Here is a 24899-nt window from a genome sequence, read left to right on the forward strand (position 1 = left end):
TTTGTGTAAGCATGTCCCTTAGGCATTCCATCAGAAAGTTATTGTAAAAGAAATCATTGCACACTTTCATACCAGAGGTGTTCACTACAAAAAATGTTTTGAGCATGAAAGTTGGCAGTGAAGTCTCTGAAAATGAACATCCAATTTTGTGCGTGATTCACATCATTTATGGGAGTTAAAGGGTGAACAGACAAGATATTATAACACTCCCAATCTTTACAGGTAACTATTAAACTGTAAATTAACCAAAACAGCTTACCTGCTAATATGGCAATTAAACAAAACTCTAAGATTCTAAACAGTGGCAAAATCTTGAAATAGGCATTAAATCTAACAGCTTTCATATAAAATATCTCTCATATAATTGTCCTTATAATTGGCATATTAAAGCTTCAAGGAACGTATTATTGATTTTAAATCCATAATGCCTGCTGTGTTGCACAATTTTCCTTAAAAACAGCAGGTACCCAAATTCCTGTTAAATAAGTAAGTACTCCGTTGACCTTCTAACTGTTACGTAACATGAACAGTTGACCTGTATTCCCAAAAATGTACAGCTCAACTTGTAATGTTAATTTTGAATGAATAGCAGGATCTATTATTTTAATACAGGACAATTTTTAATGTTTTATAGAATGAAGGTCATATCATATATCAACCCAAAAATATTGCCTATGGATGCAGTTGAACATATTTTAAATAATAACATTAATTCTCTTATTTTGTTTTAGCAATGTTAGAAATTTTTCTTGTGATTTCCAAATCAATTGTTCAAATTGTTGGCTTATCAGCCTAGAAATTTGATCACACCCATAAACGATGCATTGGGGTATGTTACACTAGTCCAGGTGACACAAGGACGCTGTTAAATTTGTGTAGGCAGTGGCAGGGTAAAGTTGTGTATCTGATGCTATTTAAAGGCAGCCAGCTCCTCTTATGGGGAAAATGCACTCTGGGTACACACAGCAGAGAAGTTCTAAAATGTGGGTAAAGACTGCAAGAGGCACTTGGAGACTCTGGTCATAACACTGGACGTGGAAAAGGAGAACTACTTTTCCACAGGACAGAAGACTCTCAAGGCATCACTCCTACTGCCAGTTAGAAGAGGCCAGTGGGGAACAATGTCAGGAGCTTCCAGAATGCAACACAAAACTGGTCAAAATGTAATGATCTCACCAAAATTGTTCAGGTAAAAATGTTACCTTTCACAATTACTTTCTCCTCAGCTGTAGTTTCTGTGCACAACATACAAACTATTTTATGATGAGAGGGAGATCTTGAAAACAGCTCACAATGCTATTAAACGTACTTACCTCTAACAGAAGTTCACACACGGGAAAGGTGGTGGTGACTGGATAAGGGTGACCATGCATGAAAAGCATGTCTTGTAATGGTTAGAGAGTGATAATAGAGGAAATATTGCTCAAGGTTCCTTCAAAACTCACCAAGTTTTGATTTTTTTTACTTAATTCTATTTCACCCCGTACATTCTGGCTTACAGCAGTCACTGTTCCTTCTTTCAGAAGCTAAAAATGTTGAGAGTTGTGTGTCATTCAAGAACAAAATGCCAGTGTTCTCAAAGGTGCAACATCTCACCCTCTCAAGTCCCAGCTGAGAGACAGGCACCATGCATACCTTAATCAAAGGTGTAGTCTTCAAATGATGCATTCCTGGTCACAATCTACAGGACCTATAGAAGAAGGATAGGAGGCTGCAGATGCCTGTGGTGACACAGTGTGAGATCACACACTAATTCTCTTTAGATGATTCGAGACTGACTTTAAAGGTATAGTCTACAAAAGAAGGCTGATGGGCGGACACAAGGAAATACAAGGTGCACTGGACAGTCTGCCAGTAACCATCTGCTCAATGTTCAATGGCTTAGAATATGCAACTGTCCAGCTCAAGCTTGTGTCTCTGTATGGTGAGTGGAGATCATTTTATCCAGCATGTAGAAACAGTTAACTATATAAAGGTGACAATGCCAATCACCAGTTTCTGCTGACAGATGATAATCTCAATGGATTACACACCACCGCCTGAGGGAATGCTGTTGTGATAGAATGATTAACAGGAAACTGGGAGATTTTCATTTTAAAGATATGGGCTACAGTGACAGTAAGGCAGTGCCATATATGTCTTTGTTTGAGGTTCCAGTTGTGATTGCAGCATATATTCCTTATCTAGAGTGAGCCCAAACTGTACTTTCAATACAAAATGAGCACAGCCATGCCACCTGCCATATTTTACACTTGTTAATTGAGTGCAGCGTGATCCAATTTCTAGGCCATCAGCTCTTCTTCATTAAGGTGCAGTGTCTTCTAATTCACCTTTATTATAGAAAGTACTGGGTGAGTATACACTAAAAAAATGTTCCATGCACAAATGCATACAAGGGGATACCTAACTATATATTGGTGTCCTTTATTGCTCCATTTTCTGCTTTACAAAAAGTCTGATCTGTTAAATTGTATCAAATGCATCTCTTCTCACTTCATGAAATTTCAATCTAATAAGTAATATTGGAATCCAAAACTGAAATGGACGGGATAATTAATAGATACTTTGCCTCTGTTTTCACTGAAAGGGCTTACAAAGAACATAAAACAATAGAATAAGGAATACGTCTTTCAGCCTTTCAAGGTTGCTCTGCCTTTCCCCAGAAGTTGATTATTTAAATCGCGATTTCACCTTCCTGCACTATTTTATCTGCGTATCCCTTATTATTTGATAGCTTATCACCAACATAAATCTTCTCTTAATTTTAATTACACGGTTCCTCCTCCCAAATCCTTGATTCCCTTCTTCCTCATGTATGCATCAAACAATCCCTATACACATCAATGCCATCTGCTTCAATCACTCCATATGGCAGCAAATTCCACAATCCATAACCATTTTCTGTGAAAGAAAATCCTCCTACATTCTTCCATTAATCTGCTTGTGCCTATCTTATATATATGCTTCCAATTATTGATTCACCCACAAGTGGAAACAATTTCTCCACATCCATGCTTTTGAACTGTTTTCAAATGCTAAAGATATCGGGTCTCCTTTTAGTGTTCTCTTTTCCAACGAAAATAAACTGATCCACTCTGTCTTTACTAATAATTTGATCCTCTCAAATGTTAAAAATCCTTGTGAATCTTTGCTGCTTTGCTTCAATATCTTTTTTGTATCTGAAGATTTGTTTATTGTCCGAAAGGGTTAGTACTGAGGACTGCCATAAATACCAGTCACTATGACGTCCACATATGGACTTGCCAGTAGAATGACTTGAAATGTTGAACGAGAGAGAGTAATCCTTCTCAGAGATACTGTAAGAGTATCTATCCTGTTAATGTAACCTATAAGTGGTTGCTAACATGCAATAAACTATATCAAGTTAAGGGCTTAATAGGAGTAGGAACGGCAATTTAGCCCCCTGAGCCTAACCTGCCATTCAACAAGATCACAGCTGATTTTCCACAGCCTCAATTCCTCTTTTGTATTAACACATCTTGTTGTCAACTCCCTGATATTTCAAAAATGTATCTCCTCGAAGGCACTCTTTTACTTAGAATAGGAAGTGGGTTTCCTCTACCAAACTAGATCAAGTAGGTCCTGCTTACATGTAAAGGGGATGGTGGCAGTAAAATGAGCAGCAGCTCATAGAGCACATTAAGTTGGCATGCCTAGGTAACAAACACCAGAATTTAAGAAGGGCGAAACTCCAAAATCCAGGTGGACCGCACCTTCACTTGTCCAAACAAACTAGGGAACAAATTGTGGAGATATGAGTATTGATATACAAAATTCAATAGGACAGAAGAGTCTGAGAGGCCTCCAGACAGCAAATGTAACACCTACCTTCAAAAAGGGAGGTAAAACTAAATTAAGGAAAAATAGACCAGCCAGTGCAAGGCAAGACATTGAAATCTTTGCTTAAAAATATAAGAAAAATCACCTGAATGGATATCTTCTAAAAAGAAAGTGGACCTCTATCCAAATTATTTATTGACATTCACGTTTGAAAAGCATGAAATGGAGCAATATGTGGTAACTGAGTGACACCAAAAGAAGGTTCAGGTAATCTCTTCCAGAACATTCATGATTATGGGGCATTTTCTCAAAAATTCTCTTTAAGCACCAATAACATCAATCAAATAATTTTCTTGCCAAAAGTTTCAGTTAGAATGTATGTCTCTATAATTATTCAAAAAATACTTGAGGGACATGGGAAGCCCATTCTGTACCACAGTAACATTTAGACAAATGTCATCGCTTTGTGCCCATTAAAGTTTTATTACTAAAATGACTACAACTAACTGTCATGCAACATGCAGTTTCACAGTAAATATGGTTAATAACTTACAAAACTGTGAGATGGGAGCATCCAACTGGGGCACATTTCCTCCTTTAGCATTAAGTTTTTGGACTTGAGTCGGAGGAATGGGCTTGTGTGATTGACCAGTTGCACGGTACATTGCTTGAACCCAAAGGATACGATCCTGTTCGTCATCGCTGGCAAAGATCACAGTGTCTCCTTCCTTAACTGCATTAAAGAACGCCCTACCACCCTCCAAACCTAGATGGTAGATTATTTAACAATTATGAGAAGAATACACAATGACATTTCTACATGGACGTCATCACAACAGATGTACCATTGAAAAGGTTCATGAACTGGGTTACATGGCAATTACTACTTCGAGACTCCTGTCCCAAACTGAGTTTTGTTCATACACATAAGTATTTAACTTATGATAACACTCTTTAAAAAAAATTGAGATACTATTTAACTTCTAGGAATGGAAATACCACAGAATCCAATGCACAAAATGCACTGAAATATATGGGCAATTCTCCATGTTGGAAGTTGTAAAAATTGTGTGAAGCATGCAATATCTATTATGCTTATTTAACAAACTTTTAAGTTTGAAATACGTTAACATTTTAAAGTACCCAAGATGTCTCTGTTATTGTCGCAATCATTTAAGTTTTACACTAATATCTGATTTCTAATACAATAAATATTTCCTTTTTTCCTCAGGCTCTGAATAACATATTTGAAATTAAATCTCTGGTCTTTAAAGTTAGCATTGACTGAACAGTTTGACATCAATGTATGTTTAAAAGGCAACTCAATCTAGTTTTACCACTGGGACTTGCATAATCTTCCTCGCAGAGTCATTAGTCAAATAATTTCAACCACACTGTACTCGACCGGCCACTCCATTCCATTCTTATCCTAGAGTCTGCACAGGATGCTCTTGTACCAGCTGATTGTATATATTTTAACAATTCATTATTTAATATTATACAGGATTGCAGACCTTTGAAATGAAACAACAAATCAATAAGAATGTAATAGAGATGTCAGAGTCCAAGAAACAGGGAGGATTTGGGATAAGAATAGGGCAAAAAAAACTCACCAGAATTGTTTTGTGGTGTAGGTGCAGGTGTAAATATGTAGTGGCAATATGGCAGAAAGGAAAATGGAAAATATCACATGGCATGTATTGGCATATTAAATAGCACCTATCCACCTACTTTGGGCAGGAATGCAGTCGACCCATCTACAGGGCTGCCTAAAAGTATACTTAGAGAAGAAAATAGGTGGCTCCATTTTCATAAGGTTTATACTAACCAATTTTACGAAAGGTTAAAAAAAATCAATTCTTTGGCCATTGCCAAGTTACTGTTGTGAATTTGCAATTACCGTACTTCTAGGATTCTAAAATAAATTTTGAATTTTGTCCAAATCAGTCAACCATGGCTCAGTTGGTAGCATCCTTACCACTGAGTCAGAAGGTTGTGGGTCTGTGCCACAATCTAAGTTGACACACCAATACAGTATGGAGAAAATGCTGCACTGTTTAAAGTGCTGACTTTAAACTGAGGTCCATCTGCTTTCTCAGGTGGACATAAAAGACCTCATGACATATTTTTAACAAAAGCAGGGGAATTAGCCCTGGTGACCAAGTCAATATTTGTCTCTCAATCAACATTATTGAAACAGATTATCTGGTCATTGTTACAATACAGTTCATGAGAGCATTTTGTGCACAAATTAGTAGCATGTTTCCAACATTACTATAATGACACTTCAAAAAAAACTTGACTAAGCCAGTGAAATTCCTATCCCGTAAATGAGTCCAAAAAAAGGCTTTATTGGCTGTAAAGCATTTTAAGATATCTGCTGGTCATAAAAGTTTCCAAAAATATTTACAAGGATGTTGCCAGGCTTAGAGGGTTTGAACTATAGGGAGAAAGTGAATAGACTGGGGCTATTTTCCCTGGATAGTTGGAGGCTGAGGGGTGACCTTATAGAAGTTTATAAAATCATGAGGGGCATGGATAAGGTGAATAGCCAAGGTCCTTTCTCCAGGGTAGGGCAGTCCAAAACTAGAGGGCACAGGTTTAAGCTGAGGGGGAAAAGATTTAAAAGGGACCTGAGGGGCAACCTTTTCACACAGAGGATGGTGTATGGAATAAACTGCCAGAGGAAATGGTCAAGGCTGATACAATTACAACATTTAAAAGGCATCTGGATGGGTATATGAATAGGAAGGGTTTAGAAGGATATGGGCCAAATGCTGACAAACTGGACTACATTAGGTTAGGATATCTGGTCAGCACGAACAAGTTGGACTGTGTAGGATCTGTTTCAATGCTCTACATCTCTATGACTCTGTAAAGTCTTTATCTCCCCAAATAAAACAAAGAAACCTGCAGTTAGTTCATTTTGATATAATTGTGCACAATGAAATGGTGTGAAGTTATAATTGAAGTTAACCAGGAATCAGCAACAGTGAGCTTAATCACCCAGCATTGAAAGGTACTGTGTGAGTGAACTAATTAGTTAAATTATAGATGATAAAGAATGAAACCTGAGCTCAGTATGTTCTATAAATGTAGCTTTTGTTATCCAGTTTCAATTTGTAGGGTTTCCTCTCATTTTGATTTGCTACCTTCTCCTCACTATGATTTTCTGCTCTTTGTTATGTCCTGCTTCAGAACATTTTAAAAAAGTGCTTAGATGAATAATTGAAATGTTAGACCATTCAAGGCTATAGGTGAAATGCAGGTATGTGGGACTAGTGGAAGTAGGGATGTATTTTTGGCAATGCAATTGGCTCAAGGGCTTCTGCTGTACTGCATAAATTTATGATTCTGTGATATCACATGTATATCTTTTTTCCCATCTCTCTACCCATTATAAGAATTTATTTATACCATGGTACCACAAATACTTCTTAGCTATTAGCAGGCAATAGTAGAGATTCCCGGAATAGCTTTAATTTCTCCTACTTATTGTTTGGTTTCTGACATTTTAGTTTCATCTTTTGTCAGCAACATGGCTGAGACTGTATTAAAACCGCTGATCCTGCCCTGAGCACTAATTTTATTAACACCTAAAATATAATGCATCCATACAGCTGCAACTGAAAAAGAATAATCTCTCTAAGCCTGTAGGTGATCCAACAGTCTTATACTTTCTCAGAGGTCAATCGCTTACATTTTTCCAGTACCACTCATTACCTTAATTACAGAAAGGCACCAATTTAATTCTTGAAACAATAATCTTTATGAAAAAGATATATTTTACACTAAGTAAAAAGGTGACATCTGAAGTGCAATGACTAAAGTGTGACAAAGAGTAACTCTGGTATTACTAAATGTAATGTGTAGGTCCTTTACGACACTGTCAGTTTAATTCTTATAGTGTTGCATACAGTGAGTGAAGACAGAATATAATTTTGAAATTATCTCAAAAGGGCAGGAGATAATGTCAACAGGATATGTAGATATCATTCAATCCGTAATTTAAAGACATATTTGTTTCTTAATAGTACAACATGCTTTGGTTTGACATAACTTATTGTTAAATGTTAAAACTGCTTGCGATTTAAGAAGCAGACTGCTGAAATTCACTACAGGCTGAGAGGCAAAATTGAAAGACTAAAGGACAACAACTGGAGGGAAGGAGGATATAATTAGTGTTCACAATTTTATACAATCAATTTTCATTATAAAAGTGGGCATGGCAATTTGTAATGGAAAAATTTGATATGGAATTATCATAAATATATGATGGCAAGAGAGATAGTAGAGAAGAAAGTGTGTACATATGTAAGAATTGCATATATTACCAATGAAGGAATTATGAGGTGAGAGATGCAATCTTACAAGAATTTACAGACCTTTTGTCAGCAACTTTTTAAATGTTGATGGGATCAATGCACCTGGTTTAAAATGTCAGTGTTTCACGATTGACAATTTGAATTAGATTTACATTATTATGTGACAATTATAGCTTAAAGTAGCTGTGATAATGTTGAAGTTATTACTGAACTCCAAGCAATAGTTGGTTATAGCTTCTTGCAAGAGATCAGATGTAGTCAAGTGATAGGCTGCATGGAGGACCTTTTAATTGTACTAAAAAAGGTAGTAAGACTGAGAAGTAGTTAGGGGAAAAAAAAAGAGTTCAAAAGAGGTGAATGAACAAGTCTGACATTGCTGCCACTTAAATTGGATGTGTAGGTGCCAGTATTGGACTGGAGTGGACAAAGTTAACAATCACACAATACCAGGTTATGGTTCAACTGGTTTAATTGAAAGTACAAGCTTTCAGGGTGCTGCTCCTTTGTCAGATAGCTACCTGATGAAGGAGCAGCATTCTGAAAGCTTGTACTTTCAAAGTAAGCTGTTGGACTATAGGCTGGTGTTGTGTGATTTTTAACTTAATTTGGAGAGGAAGGCAAAGGCAATGACACAGAGCACAAGCTTAGAAAAGTGAAGAACATGGAATGATGTACCCAGCTGGAGAACCTACAAATGTAAAGTGTGATTACATTTCGATTGTAAATTTTTAATTCAACTTGTGTGATGGAAACACAGACGGAGGGATGTTTCCAACTGAAGACATGACAGTGTGGACTGCTGTTAAGTGGGTTCTACAAAAAGCCATAGTCCATCTTGACAGGTCATTGCCAAAGTAGAGAAAACAAACATTACAATGAGTGGCTGCTGGATAATTGCTATTACCATCATGAATAAACCTTTTCTAAATTATGCTTATGACAAAACAGTCAGGTCAAGCCAAAGAAAAGCCACTTGCTTCACAGTTATTTCATGTTTTATGTTTGTGTTTTCTCCAGATGTCAGGATTGAATTAAAGCATTTCACCTGGCTGTGGGTCAGTGTAATCCACTGTGTATCCGTCCAGTTGCAGCAGTTCCTGAGGTTCAGCTTTTTTCTCCCGGTAACTGCACATTGCAAAAGTATACTGGCTGACCTGAATAAAGAGAAACCGTTTAATGTAATTCTGAATTGGCTTTAAAATTGTGAAACTTCATAACAAAGTCTACACATTTGCTGAAAGCTTTGTTTTACAAGCCATTATTGAGACATCTTGTCTACTGCCAGCACATGTTGGGAAATACAAAGCAAATTGGTTGTGATTTTCAAAACAATGGAGACTGGGGAAATTTGTCATTAATGATGCATACTTGAAAATGTGTCACTAATTAATTAGTTGCTTCCTTAAAGGTGGCTCAAGGATATATCCTAATTGAAGACAGTAATGCAGGCTGGACTTATCAGAGACAAACATGATATGGCTGCAGAAGATGTGGACAGGTTTCTTGGTGAGAATTTTGTCTCTGGTTTCACAGAGAGTGATGATGCACACATCCTTGTTAAACAGTGGTGAGAAATATTTGATAAAATCACCATAATGAGAAGGAATGTATCAAGGCACTAGCCACCTCAAAGGAGGATAAATCGCTACCCCTAGATGAATTATTAGAGGAAGCCTGGGAGGAAATACTGAATGCTCTGAGGATCAATTTCCAAACTTTGCTAGATTTAGACATGGGTCAAAAGAACTGAAGGTCAGCAGGTCTAAATTCACTCGTGGGATGTGAGCGTTGCTATTTGGGCCAGCATTTATTGCCCATGCTGAGTTACCCTTGAGAAGATGGTGGTGAGCTGCCTTCTTAAACAGATGCAGTCCATGTACTGTCGACAGACCCACAATGCCATTAGGGAGGGAATTCCAGGATTTTGGCCCAGTGACAATAAAGGAATGGTGGATATATTTCCAAAGCAGAATGGTGAGTGGCTTGGAGGGGAGCTTGCAGGTGGTGGTGTTCCCACGTATCTGCTGTCCTTGACCTTCTAGATAGAAGTGGTCATGGGTTTGCAAGATGCTGTCTAAGGATCTTTGGTTAATTTCTGCAGTACATCTCGTACTTAGTATACACGACTGCTACTAGGCGTTGGTGGTGAGGGAGTGGATGTTTGTGGATGTGGTGCCAATCAAACAGGCTGCTTTGTCCTGGATGGTGTCAAATTTCTTCAGTGTTTTTGGAGTTGCATCCATCCAGGCAAGTGGGGAGTATTGCATTGCACTCCTGACTTGTGCACTGTAGATGGTGGACAAGCTTTGGAGTATTAGGAGGCAAGTTCCTTGCCACAGCACTCCTAGTCTCTGACATGTTCTTGTAGCCACTGTAGTTAGATGGTGAGTCCACTTGAGTTTCTGGTGAATGGTAACACCTAAGATGTCGATGTGGAGGTAATTCAGCCATAGTAATACCACTGAATTTCAAGGGGCCGTGATTAAATTGTCTCCTATTAGAGATGTTCGTTGCCTGGCATTTGTGTGTCACAAATGTGACTTACCACTTATCAGCCCAACTCTGGATACTGTCCAGATCTTGCTGCATTTGAACTTGGACTGCTTAAGTATCTGAGGAATGGTAAATGATGCTGAACACTGTGCAATCATCAGCGAACATCCTCACTTCTGGTCTTATGGAGGGAAGGTCATTGATGAAGCAGTTGAAGGTGTTTGGGTCTGCAGCACTATCCTGAGGAACTCCTGCAGAGATGTCCTGGTGCTGAGATTACTGACCTCCAACAATCACAACCATTTTCCTATGTGCCAGGTATGACTCCAAGCAGTGGATAGTTGCCACCTGATTTCTATTGATTCCAGTTGTGGTAGGGCTCCTTGATGCCACACTTGGTCAAATGTGGCCTTGATGTCAAGGGCTGTCACTCTTACCTCACCTCTGGAATTCAGCTCCTTTGTCCAAGCTTGAACCAAGGATATACTGAGATTAGGAGGTAAATGGCAGAACCCAAACTTGGCATCACTGAGCAGGTTATTGCTGAGTAGCTTCTGCTTGCCAGCAATGTTGGAGATACATTCTATCACTTTACTGCTGATTGTGAGGTGGTAAGAGGCCAGTTGGATTTGTCCTACTTTGTGTGTTCAGGACATACCTGAGCAATTTTTCACATTGTCAGGGAGATGTCAATATTTTAACTGGACTAGAACAGCTTGACTAGCTCAGTGAGACTTGAAATAGTTTTTAAAGATATATCCTGGTCAATCTGACCTCGCTGGTGGGCAAATTACTGGAATCAATGGCAACAGACAGGATTAACTGTATTTAGAATTACACAAATTAATCAGATAATCAGCATGGTTTTGGGAAGGGAGGCCCTTCTTTAGTTGAATCTTTTGTGGAAGCAACAAGGATGATTCTAGAGGAGGTTGTCTGCATTAATTTTGGTGAGGTATATGACATGGCAGATTGGTCAGAAAACTTAAAGGGATATTGGAGAATATAGTGAATTGGATCTAAAACTGGCTCAGTGATGGGAAACAAAGGGTATTAGTCAACAGATTTTTTTGGAGATAAACAGTTTACAGTGGTGTTTCACAGGATCGGTGCTATGTCCTTTGCTGTTTGTGGCATATACTAACATTTTGAACTTAAATGTGGGAAGTGTGATTGGAAAATCTGCATAAAATATAAAAATAGGCTGCGCAGTTGATAGAGAATGGCTGTCAACCTCAGGATGATATCAACAGTATAGCTGAGGGGGCAGAATAGTGGCAAATGGAATTCAATCTAAAAAAGTGCAAGGTTCTGCATTTGAAGAGAACAAACAAAATAAGGGAATAAATAGGAGGATATTGAGATGGGTAAAGGAAGTGAAAGACCTTGAAGTTTGTGTCCACTGGGCTCTGAAGGTAGCAGGAGAGGTAGATAAAGTGGTAAAGATGGGATAAGGGTTGCTTTACTTCATTGGGTGATAGCTGAAAATGTGTTGCTGGTTAAAGCACAGCAGGTTAGGCAGCATCTCAGGACTAGGGAATTCATTGGGTGATAAATATAAAAGCAGGAATGTAATGTTGGAACTATATGGGATACTGGTTAGGCCACAGCTGGAGTTCTTTGTATAGTTGACATTACAAGAACGATATAACTGGTTTGGGGAGAATACAGAGGAGGTTTGTGTGAATCATGTCAGTGCTTGAATGTTGCAGTTATGAGGCAAAATGATGGGCTTGTTTTTACTCCCCTGGTAGACAGATCACAGATTTAAAAGGAATGGAAGAAAGCGATGTGAAGAACCATGCTCTCATCGAGATGATAGGGAGGGTTTACTATTTGCTGCCCATTTTGGTGGTTGAAGCAGCAGCCTCACCTTATTTCAAAAGGAACCTGGATCAGCTCCTGGAAACTCCAAGGCAATAGACCAGGTGCTGGTGAGAGGGATTAGAATGTGCAGTTACTTTATTCAGACACAATGTGCTGAATGACATCTTCCTGTGCTGTAACTGTTCTGTGGTTCTGAGGTAAACTACAATAAAGAAAACTCTTTTAAGAGTGAAGCTTTCAAAGTGAGGGATCATTGCAATATTTCACAACCATGGTAATGCTGTAAGCTTTTTAAAAAGATTTACATCATGCTGGTAATGGCTCTGCTAGCTCAGACATGCGATAGTTGGTATCAATTTTACCTGGTTTGTTTGGGGGCATGACCTTACCTTGTAGAATGACTTTATTTAATTCATGAAATCTTTTTATAAATGAACCTCATGTTCAAGAGATATGGAGGAATAACAGGCAAAAGGAGGAGGTGGGAGAAATATTTTATGAATGGCATGGCATGAATATAAGAAAACTCATGCCCTCAATGAGAAAGTGAGCTAATGTTGTTCTTGGAAAAGCAGAATTGGAAAAAAAATTCAAGAATTTATCTTAACAGCCACGTTATAAATTCTCCTAAATATTAACCACTATCAGGTACTGCATATATGTAATTTATACAAAAATAAATACAGTAGGATGCTGCATATCAAAACAAAAACAATATAGAGTAAATGCTACATTTCCTGTCTTATTCTGAAATAATGTATAAGTATACCCATGTTTTGGTAATGTCTAATGGAGCAGAAACCATAAGAATGCAGAACTGCTCACCTTGTGAATTCATTTGGGGAATACACTTCTTAGGACCCTGAACTAACCTGTACTATTGTACTAGCCTATAGTTGTACTAATGTTCATGCACCCTATCATTCAGATCAGAAAATGTTCGGACTGACATCCTGTCATAAACAATGTGAGTTGACCGTCTTGGTGCCAGTCATGTTTAACAATTCTTAAATCTCAGTCATCAGAGCAATTGTTGTCAGGACTGCTGTAAACGGCAGCTCTCACTCCTCGTAGTTTGCTTCTGGATAACATGCTGAATTCAATGTCACGTTCTTGATGCAAGTCACTGAGCCACAGGGTCTTTTTCAGGCTCTGTGAGCCTCAATATGCCTTCAGGACACCATCAGATTGCATCAGGCCCCAGACAGCATTTGGCGATGAAGTTTTGAATTGTTTGAAAGGAAAAGCTGTTGTAAAGCAAAGGATTCTCCAGGCTTCAGGCTGGGTGTTTACACAGTGTCAACTATTTGAAGCTTTCAAAGGTATGGAGACTAACTATAACTCCAAATTAGGTCCTTTGGATTACCTCACTCCATACGTATGCCATGTTAAGCTCTATAGCCTCAATGACTACAACTAACTCAGTCAATAGTGTCTCAACACTCTAATTGCCTCCCACTCTACATCACAACCATCACCTCTAAATAATTTGTGAACAGCTGAAGCTCTTAATTAGACATTTTAGCAAAAAGGGAGAAGCAATTTCTAACGACAGCCTGCATCAGAATTCTGGGGACTTCTTTTCCTAATAATTTACAAGGACATCTAAATAGGGTCCTGTGGTGCTAGCAGCAATTGTCATGTACATGTCACATGTCTAACAAATAATCATTGCAATTTTGAATTGTTTGAAATTGGCTGTGCGTCTGTACTGATTTATTGGTTAAAGAAATAGATGGTAATACATCTCATTGGCATTTTCCTATTTTCAGGACAACTCTTTCTTGCAGATGGCTGGGTTTCAGCAAGATGACAATTTGGTTACAAGTTAGCAGATACGTAAAGGTTCTCCCACGACGAGGACATCTGTTGTCAGCTGGTAGAGGTGGCAGTAGATTGCAGCTGCCCTCTGTCTTTCTCTCACTGATTTCCCTTAGTGGTTTCTCTCATTGGTTGGAGGTTCTTGATGGTAGTTTTGATGACATATCACCATTTTGGTCATCATTGGGCATTTACTTCCAATGTGTTGATGTTAATAGGTTAAAGATTCATGGATGACTACAGATTGTCTCTGAAATATTTCCTTTGGTTCCTGTATACACAAGGCTCCATGTCAGAGTTCTGAATACATGACCTGTTCAGGTATTCTTGAGTTAGGCATTCCTTTCATACTTCTGTAACAACCTTCAAACATAAACCCTCTAATGATACTTGGATATATTTTCTCTGTTTACCTGATTTAAAACCCTTAATAATTCTGAACATCTCTTTTGTATCTTCTCTTAATTGTCATCAATCACAGTGATCAGAAGGAAACTGGAGACTTCCAAGCTTTTTCGCTGGAGTAATTCCTCCTATCAGTCACTTAATTTTCATCTACCAATAAGAACATTCTAAAAATGTGACTTTAAAATATTTCTTATGTCAGAGTGATTGACAGGGTAAGCGACTAACTCTGACATTGCATGAAATCTAGAGGAAAGAATGAACATGCAATTATTTGTGTCTTTCATGATCTTAGTATTTCCCTAAAGTGGTTCCTCATCAATGAAATACTTTTAAAGCACAATTATTCTTGTCATGTGGGAAAACACTGCAGCTAGTTTGTACACAGCAACATTCAAAAAGGAGTGGGATGTATAACGAGGTAATTTAGTTTTATGATGCAGATTGAAGGATAAATGTTAGCCAAAACACTAAGTGAATTATCTGACTCTGTCAAATAATATTATGGCATCCCCTTCATCCACCTGAGAGGAAAAATGAGCTTCGTTTATTATCTCATCAAAAAAGTGGCTCCTCTGTCAGTACAGTGCTCCAGCCATCCTGCACAGAAATGCCAGCCCAGATTACGTGCTCAAATTCCTTAAGCAGCGACCGGACTAACATTATGTCAAGGCTGACACCAGTAACTAAACAGCTCGTCAGTACTTTTTGTTTTATGGAATGGTACTGTTTAAATTTATTCTACAAATATTAAAAAAGATTGTGATTCCCAAAATGGTTCAGTAGGAAAGTATATCAAATATCATTGTAAAGTGATATCGATTGGGAATGCTTCAGATTTGGTCCCTTATATATGTTGAGCTATTTATCTCAGGGGTGGTGGCAAGGAAGTCATAGGGATCATGGGAACTGGACAATAACATGAAAAGTATGCAAAACTACTATGGAAAGTAGTCAGGAATCAATGAGGGTGTCACAGGAGTCTGCAGAGGTATGTCGACAAGTTAAGGGAGTGGGAAAAACTTGGCAGATGGAATATAATTTGGGAAAATGTGAGGCTATCCACTTTGGCAGGAAATACAGAGGGGCTCTGAATATTATTTAAATGGAGAAAGATTGCAAAAAGCTACACAAAGAATGATTAGGGAGTCCAAATGCGTAAATGTGTAAGGTTATTTCCTCTATACTTACACAACATTAAACCCATCAAAGGGTCTGGAACAGTCCTCTGTACTGCAAGTAAGCAGATCAACAAAGTGCATGCTATTCTTAATATCAGAGGGCTGTGGGAAGGTAAATTTCCCAGTTAAATGGGAAAATGGTTTTGGGCTTCCACCGTAGGTCTTGGAACGTATTCCCCGTGATGGGGGGGTGGGGGGGTGGGGGGGGTGGGAATTACTGTACAATTCTACTGTAGCAGGCAGAATTGAGACAGTTATTTTGGAGATAAATATTCAATAATGGTCATAATTCATGTTCCTTTTGTTGTTTATTATTTTACATAGAGATCTTGCTCTTGTTTGTCCGTTTTTGACTCATACCAAACATGAATTTCACTCCCTCAAAAACAATACCCCCTAATTTCAGCTTTAAAAATGTCTTCAAAATTGACCTATACATGAGTATAACAGGTAGTTTCTGCCAGTTTTCCAAGTTTTATGTGGTGGAAGATTCCTTCTCATTTGCAAAGACCATATATTACCTGTATGTTGATAGCTATGCAGCTCCCTATGCTTGCTAGTCTGTTCACCAATGTACCACTCAAAGAAGCCATATACATATGCACTTCAGCACTATATCATTGTGATCTACACCCACCATCATTGTGTGAATCAGTAATTGACGAACGTACGAACTCAGACTGCTGTGTCCATTTCGACAACAGCATGCACACTCAAATAGATTATGTTGATATGGGATCCCCACTAGGTCCAGCTCCAGATTTTAAGAACATGTATTATCAATGGAATGATCATAACTTTCTACCCCTTTCATATTTTTAAAATGCAGATATGTTTATGGTCTGTTAGATTACTTAATGGGCTCCAATCTGTTCATTTGAGTCAAATTTACATTTCAAATGGAAAAGACAAATGAGGTTCCTTTCCTCACTGCCCTTATTGAGAAATCTGCGGAAGGTTCCTGAAGCCTACCTTCACTGGTCAGTATATGCATTGACACGCATACAGTTCCACGCACTAAAAGACTGGCTTCCAGGCAACCTCAAAGAGGATCCGAAACATTTGTTCACCATAAAAACTTGAATGTTAAAATAAGGTGCATCAAATTCATCCTGTGGGATGGTGGTAACTCTGATCAGATTACTTTTTCACTGCTCAAATGAATAATGTGTTGCACGAATTTCACGGTATGTGCAATGCCAGGTAACTAGGCTATATGTCCAAAAGACTCATGGAGTGTTATCAAGGAACATGCTCACAATTAGTACTGACTGTACCCATCCAATCCATGTTTGTAAAATACACAACACAGTGTCTAAAAGTAGGTATGATTCTGCAACTGGATATTTGCTGGATAATCCTGAATGTGTTAGCAATTACACTGACAATGCGTGCACTGGAAGCTCTACATATGTACAGGATCTTGTTTTTTTACATTTAGGAAGAGCAAGTAGAGACACTGCATCTGTTTTAACTCAACAGGATTGGTGACAATCATTAAATGGATAAGTTCTTTGGGCAATACCCTGACCAGAGTCAACATGCCTGATTTAACATTTAAACAATGCTTAATCAATTTCTGACTCAGAAGCAAACCTGAGCCACACCATTGAAAGTACTAAATCTGAAACACAACATCACCAATGAACCTAAACTTCACCATTTACCATGGTGGGATCTGAACCCATGTCTCTACAGCATTATCCTTTAGACTTGGAATACAAGTCCAGTGACAATACCACTACTCTGCTGTATTCCACCATTTGAACATATGAACCTATCACACTAGATAATGCTGTTGGATGGTATGAGGTATGTTGATGTGCTGAATAATTGTGATTGAAGGCATTGTGTAATCGCTGTACTCCTAATTAATGCAGCAGCCCATTAGAGGGCCTCATACTCCAGCCATTAACTCCACCCCCTTTAATAAATGTTACTTACTCCTCCCACTTTGGGTGCTGCTTTGCTGATATTAAACCTCCAATGTGCAGTTAATTTGTGGATCAATGTGAAAGCTTTAAACTTTGAGTTCACTGTAGTGATTTGCAGGTTCCCACTGTGATCCTAAATATTAACCTTAATCTTCACCTGTACTGCATTGTGATCCCTGTTTCCCAGAGGACCCTTTGTGCTCTCTCTGTTTTGATTAGCCTTTGTATATAATCATCAATGTCCCCATTTTACCCTGGAGCCCTGACTATCAAGGTCACAATGTCCTTGCTAGTCCCAACACACTGCCCATTTTAAATGACCATGACTTTCCCTGAACCCCTCCACTTTGAGAATATCCAGTGCCCCCCGCCCCCTTTCTTAGTGGGTCCCACTCCACTCCACTATACTCAATTGTCCCCTCTATCTGTAAACATTCCCTCAGCTAGCCAGTACAACTTTGATGCCATGGATAGATACTAGAAACATCACTGTGTATATATAGTCTAGCCTCATATAGGAAATCTATTTTAATAGGTCAGGAATCGTAATATATTGTCTAAAAACAACTGCAACGGAACAGTAGTTTTCAGAAAAGTAATAAAAACACCAGTGCCATGAATAGTTTTCTCTAACTTCTTTTCATAGGACATATAAAGGAAATAATAAAAATTCCAAATCAATGGGAAAGTTCTTAAACATCATTCAAAGGTGTAAAATGTCTTCCTCCTGTCTACCAATGAAGATGATACTTAAGGTAAAATGTTGCAACTGCTACACTGTACAATTAAATCAGTGTATCAAAATGTACTTTACAAAGTATGCCAAGTTATGGAGGACAAGCTGACACACTTTCCCAACAAAGGACTGAAAATGCATTTCTTGGCATACATTTTATTTTTCAAGTGGGAACTTCTTTAATCATGTCATTCTGCAGAGCTAAAACTAATTATATTTTGATCAATGACACACTGAACAGGTTTGGTTATACTAGTAACTACACAAAATAATTTATAGATAATGGAAATTAAGATGCAGTGCATAAGAATCTAAACAAGAAGTTTAATTGTTTGTGTTATTAGATTACAGATGAGACAAACACCTTTAATGTTAGCATCTTTTATGTGTATGCAAAGCATTATGAGATCTGCACCGACTATAAGGAGAGGTTGCCAGTATGTTTTGACCATATTAATTCAGTGCTACCACCTACTGTTCATTATACACTGTTACAAATAACAGCTTACTCATTGGGCACTTAATTCGCTTTTAGTCTTCTGACTTTTGCACAATTAAAGCATTTGTTCAAACCCGGATGCTGGTTGTGCCAGGCTGGTGGGAAGGGAGGAAAATGGAGATCCTTGACATTTTTGTTTTCTTACATGGTGAATGTCAATTAGAAATGGAAATAATCAGATTCTGTAGCAATACTAATAACAATTGGTATTTATATTGCACAGAAAATCACAAAAATGTGCTGTATGGAGATGTAAGCAAGATGGACATTGTACTTAAAATGGATTGGATTAATTATATGGAGTGACAAAAAAGGGTTGGTAAAACAGCTGAGTGCGAAGAAATCAGTTGTAAATGTAGAAGCAGGCAAAGAGAGAGGATATTACAAAGGCCATCCAGGCTGAGGGACAGATTAAGCAACAGTGAAACACAATGTGGTAAGATTCAGAAGAAGTCTAGAATACAAGAATGAAGAGGTGGGGTGGGATTGTGATTAGGTTTGGTGAAGATAGATAGGAAGGGATGGAAAGATTTAAACAGAGAGGGATGAGAATTTTAAGTTTTTTTTTGGCTGGCAATCAGGGATCAATGTATGTCAACGAGTGTGATGTGTGAAAGGGACTTGAAAGGGAGCTTTGGATCAGTCAAAATTTTCAGAGACTGAGAGGCTGGTCAGGAAAGTGTTCAGGGAATTCCGTCTTGTACCGACAATGTTAAGAAGAGTTTAGAAGCAAATGGCCTGAGGTCGGGAAAATAGATGTTTTAGCCCCTTATGTTATCTTTGTCATCCACTTCTGAACTTTTGAATTCTCTCTTCAAATGATGTGTGCACTAAGGGTAAATATGAACAGGTTGCATTGTTTTGTAGAAATATTCATGACTCTTAAGATAGTACTATTATAAATGCTTTCTCCAACTTAAGAAACATCATTAAAAATGTCTCACATTTTATGCTATCCCCTCAGGTGAATGGAGTCGCTGAACCTAACAAAGAAATGATAACTGGGAGAAAAAGTTTGATCTTTTCAACTCCTGAGATGCAAGCTCGGAGAAATGGAACAGCTCACGTGCTCTATTAATTTTAAAATTGCATTTTATTCACTGTCATTCTGAAATTAAACATTGTAACAAAATTCTATGAGAATTGCAGTAACTCAGAAGGTGATGAATGTGTCATATTTGAGATCGGTTTGTTCAGGAACCTAGGTTTCACAGGAAATAATTCCCTGATAAAAAAACTATCCTTTTTAAGTATGCTGTATAATGTAGTAATTTCCTTTTCACAGCTTTCTGGAAATTACAGATCAACTTGGTGGCTTGGAGACAGTAATTTTTTCTGTATTTCTTGAAATTTTATGATGGAGGTTAGCCTTCATCTTGGATTATCCGACCTGACAAGAGTGTTTGAGATTCTGAATCAGGGTGTTGGTCACAAAACGAATATTCTGTGTAACTTTGTTATTATTTGTGATGCTGCATAGCAGGCATTAGTTCCAGCATTTGTATTCATTTTAAATGGATGGAGTTTATCTCTGGAAATTGGCAAACACAGAATGCAAAGTTACTCCACTAGCACTGGTTCATACTGTTAACTAATATTAATCGATTCATAGTGGCTAATTTCTGGAAAGCACTGCCTGTGGTGTGGTGGTGGGCAGTTCAATCAATGCATTCAAAAAAAAGGATTGGATTGTTGTCAGAAAGTAGCAACTGAACATATGAAGTAAGAGCAGCTGTGGGCTCCTTGGGTTCGTTCCGCATTCAAAGAGATCTTAGGTGATCTGATTAACCCACATTCCTGCCTAACACTCGTCGTCTTTCATCCCTCACTTATCAAAACATTTTATATTTTCCCCACCTTAAAAAGTATCAAAGGTTCAACTTCTGCCATTTGAGGAAGCGAGTACCAAATTCTCATGACCCTTTTGTGAAAAAAATCTCCAAATCTCTGCTTTAAATGGGAGATCCCTTATTTTTAAACAGCGGCCTTGGTTCTGGATTCTCCCATATTCAAATTTTTCACTCTTTATTAGTATTTCTTTGCTTTATAAAAAATATTCTGTCCAATTAAGAAAGGTTTGTTTTATTCCTAACGCCATTCATCTTCGAAAAATTGCATACTTCTCTTTTGTTTGATATTATCTTTCAACTTTTTTTAGTTAACCAAGGATGGTAGTACTTCCCTTAGAATTTTTCTTTCTTGTTGGAATTTATAAATTCTGAACTGTGCACTTCAACATCAGTCACTGCATACTTCTGTTGTGTGAGTTAAAATCATTTATACACATGGCGGACAAGAGTGATCACAAAATGGATCACTGCAGGATGCATCTTAGAGTTATAGAGTCCTATTTATCCAACTTCATACATTCTAATACATCCAACACCTCACCTACTGTGATATGGACTGTCCCCAGGGTATCACCATTAACTTCCCCACGTTCCCAAGCCCTCATGTCTTGCTTCACGGTAAACACTGAGAAGAAATATTTAATGAAAACTTCGCTCATCTCCTGCGGTCCTACACATACATGTCCACTTTGGTGCTCAATGGACCCTATTCTCTCTCGAGTTATTAGTTTTCCTTTAATATACTTAACAAACCTCTTTGGATTCACCCTAATCTTCTCAGCCAAGGCTATCCAGTGTCCCCTTTTCGCTCTCCTGATTTCCTCATTCAGTAAACTTCTGTATTCCCTGTATACTTCAGGGAGTCCCTTGATCCTAACGTCTTGTACCTAAGCCACCCCTTTTTTTTCCTGGTCAAAGCCTCAATATCTCTTATCACCCAGGGTTCCCTATTCTTGCCAACCTCGTTCTTCACGCTCACAGGAATATGTAGATCTTGAACGCCAGCTATCTCACTTTTAAAGGGCTCCCATTTGCCAGAGGTCCCTTTGCCTTCAAACTAACTACTCCAATCAACTCCTGCAAGACCTGTTTAACTCCATGAAAATTCACCTTGCCCAAGTTGAGCCTGTGGACCAGTTTTGTCCCTCTCCGTAACTATTTTAAAAAGAATAGAACTATGGTCACTTGTCCCACAGTGCTCCCTGAATGTCACCTCAATCAGCTGTCCTGTTCTATTTCCCAAGAGTAGGTTGAGTTTTGCCCCTTCCCCAAAAGGATCTTCTATATACTGCTGAGGCCACTTTCCTAAACGCACTTAACATATTCCACCCCATCTAAGTCCTTAACGCTCTGGCAGTCCCAGTCTATGTTAGGAAAAGTAGAATCCCCTACCACAACTATCCTATTGCTCTTGCAAGTCTCCCCATTCTCCCTGCATATTTATTCCTCTAATTCCCATTGACGATTTTGGGGCCTATAGTACAACCCCAATAACATCACCATCCCCTTTATTTCTTAGCTCCACCCACAAAACCTCACCAGATGATCCTTCAGCTATTTCATCTCTGGCTACTGCTGTGATACTCACCTTAATCAAAAATGCAGCTCCCCCTCCCCTCCTTCCATCATCTCTGATCTGCCTAAAGCACCTGTACCCTGGCACATTAAGCTGCCAGTTCTGTCTCTCCGTTGTCATGTTTTTGTAATGGCTATAATATTCCAGTCCCCTTTACCTATCTATGCCCTGAGTTCATCAGCCTTATCTGTCAGCCCTCTTGCACTGAAATACATGCAATTTAATTCAACAGGCATTCCTCGCTTCCTGTCGTATTCCAGCCAGACCTTACTATTTCTGGTTACTGTAGCTCCTTTGAGCCTCGCATTTGTCTCCCCGCTGTTGAGGATTCCAGCCCCCTGCCAATCTCTAGTTAAACCTCCCATGCAGTCGAGCAGACCCGGCCACCAAGATATTGGTCGCCCTCTAGTTCAGGTGCAACCCATCCCTATTGAACACATCACCTCTGTCCCAGAAAAGATCCCAATGATCTAGAAAATTTAATCCCTGCCCCCTGCACCAATCCTTTGGTCACACATTCATCTACCATATCCTCCTGGCCTTACCCTCACTAGCATGTGGCACTGGAAGTAATCCGGAGATTATCACCAAGGTGCTGGTTTTTAACATTTTTCCTAGCTGCCTATAATCACTCTGCAGGACCTCATCCCCATTTCTACCTATGTCATTGGTACCAATGTACATGACGACTTCCGGCTACTTACGTTCTGTGAACCATCTGCAGCTGCTCAGAGACATCCTGGACCCTGGTACCTGAGAGGCAATACACCATTCTGGATTCCCATTTGCTGCCACAGAATCGCCTGTCTGACCAGTAACTATCGAGTCTCCAAAGACTAAGTACCAATTTACCTTTACCCTTTCCTGGTGACCCCAGAGCCAGTCGTAGTTTCACCAACCTGGCTACTGATGCTTTTCTCTGAATGGTCATTCCCCTTTAACGGTATCTAAAACGCGATCCTTGTTTTTGAGGGGAATGGCCACAGGGGGTTCCTGCTCTCTGTGCTCCCTTTGCCTTTCCTACTGGTGACCCAGCTACACTCTGCTTGCACCTTAGTTGTGACCCTCACTCAAACTCTGACCTAAGAAGCGCTCAGCATCTTGGGATGATCCAGAGTACATCCAGCTTCAGCTCCCTAACACGGTCTCCCAGGGGCTGCAGCTTGGGTGCACTTTCCAGTCATCAGGGATGGTAGAAGTTTCCCTGAACTCCCGCATCCTGCATAAGGAAATGCAACTGCTCTCTAGCTGCCATAAAACTAAAATGGAAAGTCAAAAGGACTTTACTTGGACTTACCCATACTTATTGCTAAGCTGCTGTTCTCTGAAGCCTCTCAAGCCAAAGTCTTACTACCTACTCTGCTACTAATAAATTTTGCAATAGCACATCACTCTCTATCCCTCCACTTTTCTATTTGGTTAAATGAGGAGGGAAGGGGCCTGAGGCACTCCTTAACATCAGGCTCACAATGACTGATCCTTCAGTGCAGGTGACTGCTTGTCCTTGGAGGGTGCCTTGCTGAGGTCCTCCTCCCTTTGGTAGTGGTGACTGCACCATTGCAAATCTTCATCATGACAGCCAATCCATGTTGCTGCAGATCTCTGCTGGTCGCTTGTCTTCACACTTTCTACCAGCGTGACAAACATACCTTAACTCCTACCTTCTGTTCTTATCTTTCAATCCAGTCTTTGACTTGATCCTGACCTCATACTCCAAATGTACATCATCAATATCTTACCTGATATATTTTAAAAGGTCAGGTGTCTTGCATTAATTAACCTTAAATAGATATCTGTTATCACTCATAAGAGGAACAAGAATGAAAAGAAATAGATTTAAAGGCCTGTGCAAAAGAAGCAAGTGTGAAGTGAGGAAATACTCTTAGCAAGAGGTATAGTTAGTAAGTTTGCAGATGACACCAAATTTGGAGGCGTAGTGGACAACGAAGAGGGTTACCTCCGATTACAACAGGATCTGGACCAGATGGGCCAATGGGCTGAGAAGTGGCAGATGGAGTTTAATTTAGATAAATGCGAGGTGCTGCATTTTGGAAAAACAAATCTTAGCAGGACTTATACACTTAATGGTAAGGTCCTAGGGAGTGCTGCTGAATAAAGAGACCTTGGAGTGCAGGTTCATAGCTCCTTGAAAGTGGAGTTGCAGGTAGATAGGATAGTGAAGAAGGCATTTGTATGCTTTTCTTTATTCGTCAGAATATTGAGTACAGGAGTTGGGAGGTCATGTTGCGGCTGTATAGGACATTGGTTAGGCCACTGTTGGAATATTGTATGCAATTCTGGTCTCCTTCCTATTGGAAAGATGTTGTGAAACTTGAAAGGGTTCAGCAAAGATTTACAAGGATGTTGCCAGGGTTGGAGGATCTGAGCTATGGGTAGATTAGATTAGATTACTTACTGTGTGGAAACAGGACCTTCGGCCCAACAAGTCCA

At 39.0% G+C, this 24899-nt stretch overlaps 1 protein-coding gene across 3 annotated transcripts in view; it reads right to left on the reverse strand.

Annotated features, from left to right (window-relative positions):
• The window catches only part of cadpsa (Ca2+-dependent activator protein for secretion a), a 628699-nt gene that overhangs the window by 201016 nt on the left and 402784 nt on the right, over window positions 1-24899 (reverse strand). For all 3 annotated transcript variants that reach the window (XM_060835662.1, XM_060835661.1, XM_060835663.1), the window contains exons 10-11: window positions 9172-9280; window positions 4355-4567 (exon numbers count right to left, since the gene is read on the reverse strand). In XM_060835662.1, the coding sequence (XP_060691645.1) occupies window positions 4355-4567; window positions 9172-9280 (322 nt within the window). The remainder of the gene's footprint in view (window positions 1-4354; window positions 4568-9171; window positions 9281-24899) is intronic.

The sequence above is a fragment of the Hemiscyllium ocellatum genome, chromosome 14 (assembly GCF_020745735.1).
Source record: "Hemiscyllium ocellatum isolate sHemOce1 chromosome 14, sHemOce1.pat.X.cur, whole genome shotgun sequence".
NCBI classification, from domain to species: domain Eukaryota; kingdom Metazoa; phylum Chordata; class Chondrichthyes; order Orectolobiformes; family Hemiscylliidae; genus Hemiscyllium; species Hemiscyllium ocellatum.